The 12,691-nt window shown below is 44.8% G+C and overlaps 1 protein-coding gene across 1 annotated transcript in view; it reads right to left on the minus strand.

Moving 5' to 3' along the window:
* LOC117507318 (A disintegrin and metalloproteinase with thrombospondin motifs 9-like) overlaps positions 1-12,691 on the minus strand; it is a 201,385-nt gene that overhangs the window by 53,714 nt on the left and 134,980 nt on the right. Inside the window, exon 30 of the mRNA XM_034167162.1 lies at positions 4,467-4,643. Coding sequence (XP_034023053.1) covers positions 4,467-4,643 — 177 coding nt within the window. The remainder of the gene's footprint in view (positions 1-4,466; positions 4,644-12,691) is intronic.

The following is a 12,691-nucleotide window of genomic DNA, read 5'->3' on the forward strand; positions in this document are numbered from 1 at the left end:
CAGAACGCAACTATGAAGTGGGCAATCGGGAACTCCTCGCGGTGAAGGAGGCTCTTGAAGAGTGGAGACACCTGTTGGAGGGAGCTACGGTGCCTTTCACGATTTTCACGGACCATCGGAACCTGGAGTACATCCGGACCGCCAAGCGGCTGAACCCCAGGCAAGCCCGCTGGTCCCTGTTCTTTGGACGCTTTGACTTCTGGATCACCTACCGTCCCGGGACTAAAAACCAACGATCCGACGCACTGTCCCGGGTGCACGAAGAGGAAGCCAAGGCCGAGTTGTCAGACCCCATCGAGACCATCGTTCCCGAGTCCACTGTCGTGGCCACCCTCACATGGGACGTGGAGAAGACCATCCAGGAGGCCCGGACCCGGAGAACGGTCCAAAGAACAGACTTTACGTCCCACCAGAGGCCAGGGCTGCCGTCTTGGACTTCTGCCACGGATCCAAGCTCTCCTGTCATCCCGGGGTGCGTAGGACCGTGGCAGTAGTCCAGCAGCGCTTCTGGTGGGCGTCACTGGAAGCCGACGTCCGGGACTATGTCCAGGCCTGCACCACCTGTGCCAGGGGCAAGGCGGATCATCACAAGATCAGGGGCCTCCTCCAGCCCCTGCCTGTGCCTCATCGCCCCTGGTCTCACATCGGCCTGGACTTCGTTACGGGCCTCCCGCCGTCCCAGGGTAACACAGTCATCCTCACGATAGTGGACCGGTTCTCCAAGGCGGCCCACTTCTTTGCCCTCCCGAAGCTCCCGACGGCCCAGGACACTGCAGACCTCCTGGTCCACCACGTCGTGCGTCTGCATGGGATACCAGCAGACATCGTTTCGGATCGTGGTCCCCAGTTCTCCTCGCAAGTCTGGAGGAGTTTTTGTAAGGAACTGGGGGCCACCGTGAGTCTCTCGTCCGGGTATCACCCACAGACGAACGGCCAGGCAGAGCGGGCGAACCAGGAGTTGGAGCAGGCTCTCCGCTGCGTAACCTCCGCGCATCCGGCGGCTTGGTGTGACCATCTGGCCTGGATCGAGTACGCCCACAGCAGCCAGGTCTCGTCTGCTACCGGCCTCTCCCCTTTCGAGGCGTGTTTGGGGTATCAGCCCCCTTTGTTTCCACTTGTGGAGGGAGAGGTCGGGGTCCCCTCGTTCCAGGCCCACCTGCGAAGGTGCCGCCGGGTGTGGCGGACTGCCCGTTCTGCCCTGTTGCAGGCCCGGACGAGGGCTAAGGCCCATGCAGATCGCCGGCGTTCCCCGGCCCCTGCATACCAGCCTGGGCAGGAGGTGTGGTTGTCTACCAAGGACATCCCACTGCAGGTTGAATCACAGAAGCTCAAAGACCGGTTCATCGGACCCTTCTCTATACTCAAGATCCTCAGTCCGGCCGCAGTGAAGCTGAAACTCCCAGCTTCACTGCGGATTCACCCAGTTTTTCATGTCTCTAGGTTAAAGCCATACCACGCCTCACCACTCTGCACTCCTGGACCCGTACCACCTCCTGCCCGTATCATCGACGGGGAGCCGGCATGGACTGTTCGTCGGCTCCTGGACGTCCGTCGGAAGGGCCGGGGTTTTCAATATCTGGTGGACTGGGAGGGGTACGGACCCGAAGAACGCTCCTGGGTGAAGAGGAGCTTCATCCTGGACCCGGCCCTCCTGGCCGATTTCTACCGCCGACACCCGGACAAGCCTGGTCGGGCGCCAGGAGGCGCCCGTTGAGGGGGGGGTCCTGTTGTGTGGGCCGCTGAAGAGGAGGTACTGCTGGCCCACCACCACCAGTCGGCGCCCTGCTTGGAGTGCGGGCTTCAAGCATGAGAGGGCGCCGAGACAGAGTGACAGCTGTCACTCATTTACACCAGCTGTCAACAATCACCGTCATCTCTATAAAAGCCGGATCATTACTCCACCTCCTCGCCGAGAAATCTACTACCGTCAAATGTAATCTTCTCTGCTGTATCTAACGATATTATTATCATTATTATTCTGCTTTGCAGCTGTGTTCCTGCGTCTCAGTCCCTGCTGGAGTGGTATACAGTGAGAGTCAGCGACGTCCTTGCCTCTCACTCCTCCTAAGGAAGCGACTGACAGGAGCTGCACGTTTGTTCTTTATTGGAGGTGGAGGTTCTCCCTCCCGAAGGAACTAGTTCCAAGGATTACTGGGTGTGTGGATACACACTCACCTTAACTGTTTTGTCATCTTCTGCCAGCAGTACCAGGGTCTGCAACAGAAGACGGTGACCACCTGGGGACTCAGGACTTGGCGGCTCCGGTGTTCTTCAGGCCGTTGGTGGTGGAAGCTGTGTGGGTCCCGGCTCTCAGATCGCCAGAGGTCTCCTATCTTCGAGCCTGCCTGCACGTCACCTTGTGTACAATTGGCACTATCTGTGTCTGTATTTAGTTGTGCGATTCACAACATTAAATTGTTACTCTTTGTCTTATCCATTGTCCGTTCTTTTGTGCCCCCTGTTGCGGTTACGACCCTTTCCCAACACATATGTTACATAAATAACACTTTCCTGATTATACTACATAATAATCAATACAAATCCCGCCTTTGCGGGATTGTTATGGAGCACGATCCGTGGCCACAGCGCTGACTGCAAAGACAGCACTGCTCGCCTTTTTCTCCAGACTTCGAGCCTGGAGCCAGAGCAGCGCTGAGCTTAACTTCATGTGGTGTGATCGTTTTAGACTATGAAATTGATAATAACAACTGTAGTTTCGTCATTCCCTTAATTCGCCCGTGCTGCAGCCAGGTTTTGTCGTCTCCATTCGGTTGTCACAATAAAATAAATACAGAAATACATTTAAAAAATAAAGAAATCTGACAGATTAGGCGTGTCTTATTAATTGAGCGAGCAAATATCCACATGTCAAGAATTATTGACATGTGAAAAGAGAATACAGTGGTCCCTCACTATAACGCCGTTCACCTGTCGTGGCCTCGGAGTCTCGCGGAGTATTTAGTCCAATTTTGCATGCCTCTTTTTTACAGTGTTCTGTGTTCTGCATTCTGCGTGTCTGTTTATAAGAATCTTGTTGCCCAGAAGAGAAAAGAGCACCAACAACTACTCATAACTGTGTTTGTCACTCGGAAACAGACACCTGCAGCCAGGTGTGAGTGGAAAAAGGCGCAGCGTCAGGACGCAGAGGAGCGATCTGTGACATACTGGTCAGTCATTATTAATAATTTCTTATGTGTCCAACGTCGTTCATTGATCGTTAAAATTAATTTGTTAGTTCTAAATGCCATCATAATTATTTATAGGAAAACGTTCTATTTTTATTTCTCAAACAAATGTTTGGGCCTGAAAACAGGTTGGTCTTATTTTCCTACTAAGGTTTGAACTTTGAGAGTGTTTACACACGAGAGAAAAGTGAGAAAATGTTCATGCCTGATTGAGAAAGTGTATAAACTGTGTAGTGAGGGGTTTTACAGCTTTGAAACGTCTCTAATAATTGTAAAAATAATGCTGACTACGTCGCGGTTTCGCGTATTACGGGCTATTTTTTAGAATGTAACTCCAGCGATTAACGAAGGACCACTGTAACACTTTTTTGATTATACTACAAAACAATTGATACGACAGCCGCTTTTGATGCTCTATTGGCACGCGTCGTGATTGGTGGAGTTCTTTTTCATTGCCGTCTTCCCGGCTTCCATGTCGTAAAATAAGGGTGTGTCTGAAGCGGAGTCTGAATATTTATGGACATGTTTATTATAATTACGATCGTTTCCACCCGCCGCATTTATCAAGATCACGTCAGGCATACGCCTGAAATGGGCAGGTGCGCACTCCTTGATACATGTCACGGCGACTTTGGTGTATTTCAAGTTTACGCCGTAAATTTACGCCACAAGTGCGCAACATTGATACATGAGGCCCATTCTTTATAAAGATATACATTTTTTGTTTTGAGGAGCTTGGAAATAAGGATTCAGGTTGGTTTTTCAGGGTGCAGCGGCTCCTCTCCTCTCCTCCCCTCTCCTCCCCTCCCCTCTCCTCTCCTCTCCTGTCCTCTCCTCTCCTCTCCTGTCCTCTCCTGTCCTCCCCACTCCTCTCCTATCCTCTCCTCCCCTCCCCTCCCCTACCCTCTCCTCTCCTGTCCTCTCCTCCCCTCCCCTCCCCTACCCTCTCCTCTCCTGTCCTCTCCTCTCCTCCCCTCCCCTACCCTACCCTCTCTTCTCCTCTCATCTCCTCATCTTCTCTCCTCTCCTCTCCTCTCCTGTCCTCCCCTCTCCTCTCCTCTCCTGTCCTCTCCTCCCCTCCCCTACCCTACCCTCTCCTCTCCTCTCCTCTCATCTCCTCCCCTCTCCTCTCCTCCCCTCTCCTCTCCTCTCCTCTCTTCTCCTCTCCTCTCGTCTCACTCGCTGCAGCAGTGACTCAGCACAAACAGCACACAGCCAGCACTTGTACAGTTACGTTGGAGAACTAAAAGTACTTTTCACGGCCCAGAAGTCTCCGCTTACCGTCTGCCACTGCCCTTCTTTCCAGCGGTACCGAGAAGGGCAGTCCGCCACCCGGCAGCTCTGGCTGGACGTCGGCCGGGAGCGCTGAGGACAGTCTGTCTCCAGCAGACTCCTCCGGGATCCGGCCTGACACAGCACCTCTCGTCGCTGGATACCATCACCACATGACGCCGAGCACTGACAGGATGAAAGGTGAGAGCATTTTTATCCCTTCAGTCTGGAAACTCATTTTACACCGAGTTTAACGCCATTAAATTTCAATGTATGTATTAATTATAGGGGAGACCGGGGTTGTAGTCACACTGGCTTGTGAGCAGAGCAGAACTTGCTTAGTTTTTGTTTTCTTTTCAAGGTAAGCGGCCGTTATACATGCCAGAAAGAACATTTTAAAGTCTGTGCTGCTCAACTCTGTATTTTAAATGTCGATTCAATTTAATTTAACTTGATTAAATTATAAATAATGAAAAAGGTGAAGGAATATATCTGGTATGGGATGTAGCCTGGACTCATCATCGAGCACCAGCCGAGGTAGGGGTGGGTGACGCATTGCTCCAAACAGCCATTAAATTAGAAATCAAACATAATTTGGGCACAGCTCTGAGCAACACTGTGGCGTTGTGGTTGTGATGATCAGAGATGGAGGTGGTCTGTGGTCAATAATAATTTTTTCTTCTGTTCACACGTGAGTCAAAACCCCTGTTACATACTTTTCTTATAGATGTACAGTAACTGGCTGAAAAGTCATTTTCACAAAAAGACATAAATTAACAACCATGAACCAGTGGACCTTTGTGCTGGTGCGTGCATGTTTAAGCCTGAACAAGTATTAACCCTCTGGGGTCTGAGGGCATTTTTTTGGACAGTTCACTCGCCTGGCATAAATGTTTTATTATTGCTGTTAACAGCTCTCCCTGCATCCCACAATCAAGTTTTATGTCTCTTTTTTCAGAACAACCTGTGCTTTCAGAATATATATGTTTTTGTTGTGTTTTATAAGTGTAATAACGGTTTACAATCAAAAATAAAAATAAAAAATAAAGCGAAAAATAATTTTCCACACACATTTATTCAAAACACACAGCAAACTATAATAAACAACTGTTTTGACACTTTATAAAGGTAATTTGAGGTCTTGTGTGAAAGACTGTACAACAAAAAGGTTCAAACAATAAACACAAATGCACATTTTGAACAAAATATACAAAATGGTCTATTCATTTTGTTATTTTGATATGGTAAACATTGCTTTACGCCAAGAAAGCAACAGAGTTATCCAGTAACATTCACATGAAAACTAGTGGAGCAATCCTGATAGTTACACACTCTTTGTTTGAGCACATGAGATTGTAATCAGAGCCTCTCTGTCTGCTCCGTCTGCTTTCACTTTTGCTGTGTGTAATGGCGCAGGGCGGACTGAGTATGTACTAATAGTATATACTCATTGGAGCACCCAGGGGGCTATTGAAATGGGCCAACTAGTAACATATCACTCCTGAAAACGATCTTTGGCTTTTCATATGAGGTAAATCTGCCCTACTATTGGATTTTGGAAAACCATGTGACAGTGAACCAATTCCGATTGGACACTCACATTGCGGACGTCATCACACAGCTTCTATGAGGAGTACAAAGATGGCCGATGACTGGCTCGAAAGTCTGCGGAGTTAACTTTTCAGCAAAAAAAAAAAGTTTCTATCAAAAGTTTCTATTTAAAGTTTCTAAGTTTCTATCCCATATCATTCAAAAGTTATTTATAATTTTGTAAAGCTTGGTCTTAGCCATTGTATATGATGGCGTTGGCCCCAGAGGGTTAACTAAACACAGCCATGGATTTGTTAAATGTTAAACTGTAAAAATCTTTAAATCATTAAGACACTTATTTAACTTTCAGAAATTTTGTTTCTTGTGTACATGTGTACATTGCTGATGAAGCGAGCTGATGAAGCGAGATTTTAACATCACTATCTTTCTGTTCTGTTCTGACTGGTGGAGCAAGACCAAAACATCATTAGTGTTACAGTATATAACAGCTGAGTGGATCCTTGTCATTTGACTGGTGCTTTGTATGTCATGTGACATGGATTATTCATCCCATTTGTGTTGCGTTCCATTTACCGTGCAAATTTGGTTCCATACGTTTTGTACCATTGCACACTGTGAACCCCGCCCACACACAGTAGTGGGGCGGCGTTTGTTGTGGTGGAGTTTGTTTTGCTGGCGGACAACGATTTGAATGAGTGGCGCTAATTCTTCTAACACGCACACAAAAGAAACATCCACTATGATATAAGTCATCTGGAGGCATGAAGAGCTGTTAGGATGAGAAGCTGGACAAATTTCTGACGCAATTTTTCACTGGATTGAGGAAATACACAAACTACTTTTTTTTTTGGACGTATCACAGACTATCTAACTGTTTCCAAGCTGACTGAGAACAATTTTGGACTCCTATTTAAAGTTTGTGTTGGACTGTTGTTGTCAAAGCACCAGTGACAAACACCAAAATGTAAGTCGCTTTTCTGTTGTTTATAAATTAATCTAATATCAAATGACAAGGATCTATTTTAGCTGTTATATAACACAAATAATGAATGTTCTTACATTCAACTTGGCTTTGCCTCATTGAATGGAAGACGACACAAATGTGAGAGGTCATGTTGGTAAGTGTTAGCCTACACAGCTAACCAGAATAGCTCCGTTCTCTCGCCTGCAAAACCGCCTCGATATGTTTGAGCTCCGGGTCATAAACAAACTGCAACACATGTCCACTTTCCACTGCATCGTCACTTTTTCTTTGTATTTTCACTTTGTTTGCATGTAATTTGCCCAAAATCTCAGAGAAAGTGCAGTGGCTCCGTCTCCGGAAGTAGAGAAATTACATCAAATGTGTCATATTTTACCTCTTTGGCGCCCTCCCTCAAATGAGACTGTGCAGCCCCAATTAGAGCATTTGGGGTTATTACTGTTACATAATGTCACATAGTTCTCAAACAAGCTGTGTAAAACCTAAATAATGGTCATAGCATTCATTTGAAAACCATCACAGAATTATAGGACTTACATTAAACATCAAACACATTAAAATGTAAAAGCTAAATGAAAAATGGGTTTGCAAAACTACCACATTAATGATTGGATTATTTCTTCAAGACCATTTTCATTTTAAAATCTGTTCCCTGAATGTTAAATCCTGGATGAAAACCATCACGAATTAAACATTTTTACATGTTTTTAAATGTGGCTGTGTTTAAGTAACCGTCATTAGAGCTTAAATAAGCATTTCAGTGCAAAACTCCACCAAATGTCCACTATTTCACACATAAAACAAAACATTTTTTTATGGCAGTTAGTGAAGCAAGTTACTAACAACAATAATTACTGCAACAGGTGTTTGACTTGCGTGTGCAGCAGAGCAACAGGAAATGAACACAGATGTTTTGGTTTTTTTCCCCTCACATTTTACAACAACCTCAATAGCTGATTCAAGCTCCTTGGATGCCCTGAAATCATTATTGATTAACAAATAAATTACATTTGCCATTATGTCTTGTTGCTGTATTTATTTATTTATTTTTTAACATTCTTGCCTGATACTGATGTTTACAAAATGTCCATGGACAGAAGAATGACCAGGTCAAAGGGCATCAGGAAGTGTGATTAATGACATTTAATTTTTTAGGTTCTATGACTAATTCATCAAAATGAATGCGTTATTTTGACGGCCATTTTGTGTGTGTGTGTGTGTGTGTGTGTGTGTGTGTGTGTGTGTGTGTGTGTGTGTGTGTGTGTGTGTGTGTGTGTGCGTGCGTGCATGCGCAAGCCTGTGCATTATGTGTTAACAGTACATCTGACAGAGTGTATATGCACTATATTTCTAATGGCAAGATGAACCCACATTTCTGCAATCACATTGCACAAGCACAGTCATGTTCATAAAAAGTTCTGTTTGTTCGTCTTTTTTTTTTTTTACATGGCCTTATTAACTTCTCACCCAACCCGGTCGTCTTCCCTGTCCAAATTGTAGATGTTGTTCTCAATAGAACGTCTCTTTTCCTTAAGATGTACAAGCCACAGAACGTACAAAACAAGTCAGCTGGCCTGATCCCTCAGTGGGTGAGTTTGTTGTCTGGTAAGGTGTCTGACACGCTGTGTGTGGGGTCAATCCAACTCCTCCAAATTCTCTTTCTTGAAGTAAGACGTGTGAATGTTTGTAGAAACAAATTGAGGACAGCAAAAAGGTCAGCTGTTAGTGAAAGTACATGTCCGTGCCTGTATGACAGAGCTGTATTGCTGTAACATGCGATATTAACCACAGAGATCTAACACAGTGTGCAACATGATAACTAACTGCTTATGTTTTTCAGGTAAAATGAACATGAAATCAACATGTCCAAAGCCAAGGTGAGGAACTATGCTGTTAAATGGACAGATGGAAACTCATGCCTCGTCCACACGCAAACTGAACTTTCTCTATACATCTTTTTCTTTGTTGTTTGCAAAAAGTGTTCTGTAAACATGGCACCCTTTCAAGAAATGTCTGCGCACACAAAAAAAATCACTGAAAACACTAAAGTATATATGTCAGGCCTGTGTGTGGTCCTGTAACCCTCCTACCAACCTGTGCCCACCTCTGGGCTGAACGAACAGGTGGATGTGTTCACAAACAGCAGCAGCTGGAGAACACGTACCGTGTTTTGAAGGACATGATCTTACAACTCTACACCGTGAGGCACATGCGTGTGCCTGCTGTCCTCACGTGGAAATGCATAAAAACATATATCGCCTTTGCCACGGGCTGGAGCGGCCACTCAGCGCACACACCAGCAGACTGTTCTATGTGAAAAGGGCCGTCTCAGCTGGCAATCTGAATGTCACGTCACCCACGTCAGCTCTAGTCCACATGACACAGTGTCTCTCCTTCTGTGTGCCGCTTGCTGGACATGCGCGCGGGGCCGGCTGGACAAACCGGGCCAGCAGATGTGGACATGATAAGCGCGCACTGCTTCATTCATGTCATTTCATGACTGTAAGTCTGTGACCATGGGTCACCTACAGAGGAACAGAAGGTTCATACTTGTATTGTCCGCTCAATAAGAGGAATTCAACAAATTGTGATTTTTTTTATGGTGTGTTTTTTTTTTTTTTTTTTTCTCCACAGCAGTGACATATGTGGTGCAACACATTCCAGCTGTTTGCACTGTGTTCGTGCACGCGTGCGAGTGTGCACAAAACCGTTGCTGCTGTATTGAGCACGACTGTCCAACCGTGTGTCCCTCCCGACAGCAGGTGGAATGTTTTGTGCTTCCTCATTTTGTTTTTTGTTTGCGGATTTTCTTCTGGTTTCTGCTTCTTTCGCCCACCGTTGTGTTATGTGTGAAGGGGCCCTTAACACCAATGAAAAATAATGCTGACAGAGCAGCTAACTATAATGCCAAATATCCATTAATTTGAAAATCAATAAGAATTTCAGCTCATCCATTGCTTGGATCATCACAGCAGTGTGGAGGGTGTGATGGCCAAAACATTTTTTTTCTCATTCTGCTCATGTCGTGCAAGATAATACCATCACTGACCACAAAGTTAATTTATATTTATACCATGGTCAGTGAGAATTCCATATCTAACTGGCGTGAATTATTTTCGTGTAAACGCACACGTAGTTCGACGAGTTAAGTCACTGTTATAATCACTCCGCTCTGGTCGTCACCATAGCAACGCGCAAATCAGCTGTGTTTTGGCAGGTGAATGAGAGAAACTCGATAAAACATGGATTTCGTAGTGAATTTTAATATTTTTGGCCAAAATAAAACATTTGAGGAATGGAAAGAGGAGGAGAACAAACGAGAAGAACAGCAAAAGCAACGGCATAAAGATTTAACATCGGACAAACTGGACAAGATTGAAGACGGGAAGGAAGAAGAGAACGGTTCTGTCCTTGCGGGCTGCCGAGCGCTCCACATCAAAACAGCAAGCGTAGTTTCTGGACCTGTTGCCAGAGTTGGCCACAGCTCTGCACAGCAGAAAGGGGGACGAGCCCGCAGACTCGGTAAGCGCATCGGAGACAAAATATCTTGAGACTGGTATAAAATAGTCCCAAATACTCACACATTTTTATCAAGTTCTGTTAAAACTTAAATAAATATTTGTGTGTTAGCTCACTGTGTGGGACCATGGTATAAGCGGATTAAACAACGATAAGCCGTGCATTATACTGGTTTGAATGCACTTCGCGGAGTAACACCACTCCGCATATATATATATATATATATATATATATATATATATATATATATATATATATATATATATATATATATATATATATATGAGGAAAATAAGTATTTGAACACCCTGCGGTTTTGCAAGTTCTCCCACTTAGAAATCATGGAGGGGTCTGAAATTTTCATCTTAGGTGCATGTCCACTGTGAGAGACATAATCTAAAAAAAAAAAAAAAAATCCAGAAATCATGATGTATGATTTTTTTAATAATTTATTTGTATGTTACTGCTGCAAATAAGTATTTGAACACCTGTGAAAATCAATGTTAATATTTGGTACAGTAGCCTTTGTTTGCAATTACAGAGGTCAAACGTTTCCTGTAGTTTTTCACCAGGTTTTCACACACTGCAGCAGGGATTTTGGTCCACTCCTCCATACAGATCTTCTCCAAATTTTTCAGGTTTGGAGTTTCAGCTCCCTCCAAAGATTTTCTATTGAGTTCAGGTCTGGAGACTGGCCAGGCCAGTCCAGGACCTTGAAATGCTTCTTACGGAGCCCCCCCTTAGTTGCCCTGGCTGTGTGTTTGGGGTCATCGTCATGCTGGAAGACCCAGCCATGACCCATCTTCAGTGCTCTTACTGAGGGAAGGAGGTTGTTTGCCAAACTCTTGCAATACATGACCCCATCCATCCTCCCTTCAATACGGTGCAGTCGTCCTGTCCCCTTTGCAGAAGAGCACCCCCAGAGTATGATGTTTCCACCCCCATGCTTCACGGTTGGGATGGTTTTCTTGGGGTTGTTCTCATCCTCTAAACATGGTAAGTGGAGTTGATTCCAAAAAGCTCTATTCTGGTCTCATCTGACCACATGACCTTCTCCCATGCCTCCTCTGGATCATCCAGATGGTCACTGGTGAACTTCAAACGGGCCTGGACATGTGCTGGCTTGAGCAGGGGGACCTTGCTGCCCTGACAGCATCATGTGTTACTAATGTAATCTTTGTGACTGTGGTCCCAGCTCTCTTCAGGTCATTGATCAGGTCCTCCTGTGTAGTTCTGAGCTTTCTCAGAATCATCCTTACCCCACAAAGTGAGATCTTGCATGGAATCCCAGACTGAGGGAGATTGACAGTCATCTTGTGTTTCTTCCACTTTCTAATAAATAATCATAACAGTTATTGTCTTCTACCAAGCTGCTTGCCTGTTGTCCTGTAGTCCATCCCAGCCTTGTGCAGGTCTACAGTTTTGTCTCTGGTGTCCTTAGACAGCTCTTTGGTCTTGGCTATGGTGGACAGGTTGGAGTGTGATTGTTTGAGTGTGTGAACAGGTGTCTTTTATACAGGTAACAAGTTCAAACAGGTGCAATTAATACAGGTAAAGAGTGCAGAATAAGAGGACTTCTTAAAGAAAAATGAACAGGTCTGTGTGAGCCAGAATTGTTGCTGGTTGGTAGGGGGTCAAATACTTATTTGCAGCAGTATCATACAAATAAATTATTTAAAAAAAATCATACATTGCGATTTCTGGATTTTTTTTTTTTTTTTTTTGATTGTTTCTCACAGTGGACATGCACCTAAGATGAAAATTTCAGACCCCTCCATGATTTCTAAGTGGGAGAACTTGCAAAATCGCAGGGTGTTCAAATACTTATTTTCCTCACTGTATATATTTGAATCATATTTATCTAATAGATTACAATTTGTTCTGTGGAGTCTTCTTCACAGACTAAGGTTAATTATGGAGTTCCACAAGGTTCTGTGCTAGGACCAATTTTATTCACTTTATACATGCTTCCCTTAGGCAGTATTATTAGAAAGCATTGCTTAAATTTTCATTGTTACGCTGATGATACCCAGCTTTATCTATCCATGAAGCCAGAGGACACACACCAATTAGTTAAACTGCAGGAATGTCTTACAGACATAAAGACACGGATGACCTCTAATTTCCTGCTTTTAAATTCAGATAAAACTGAAGTTATTGGACTGAAGTTACTGTACCACAA

Source organism: Thalassophryne amazonica, chromosome 3, assembly GCF_902500255.1.
Source record: "Thalassophryne amazonica chromosome 3, fThaAma1.1, whole genome shotgun sequence".
NCBI classification, from domain to species: Eukaryota; Metazoa; Chordata; class Actinopteri; order Batrachoidiformes; family Batrachoididae; genus Thalassophryne; species Thalassophryne amazonica.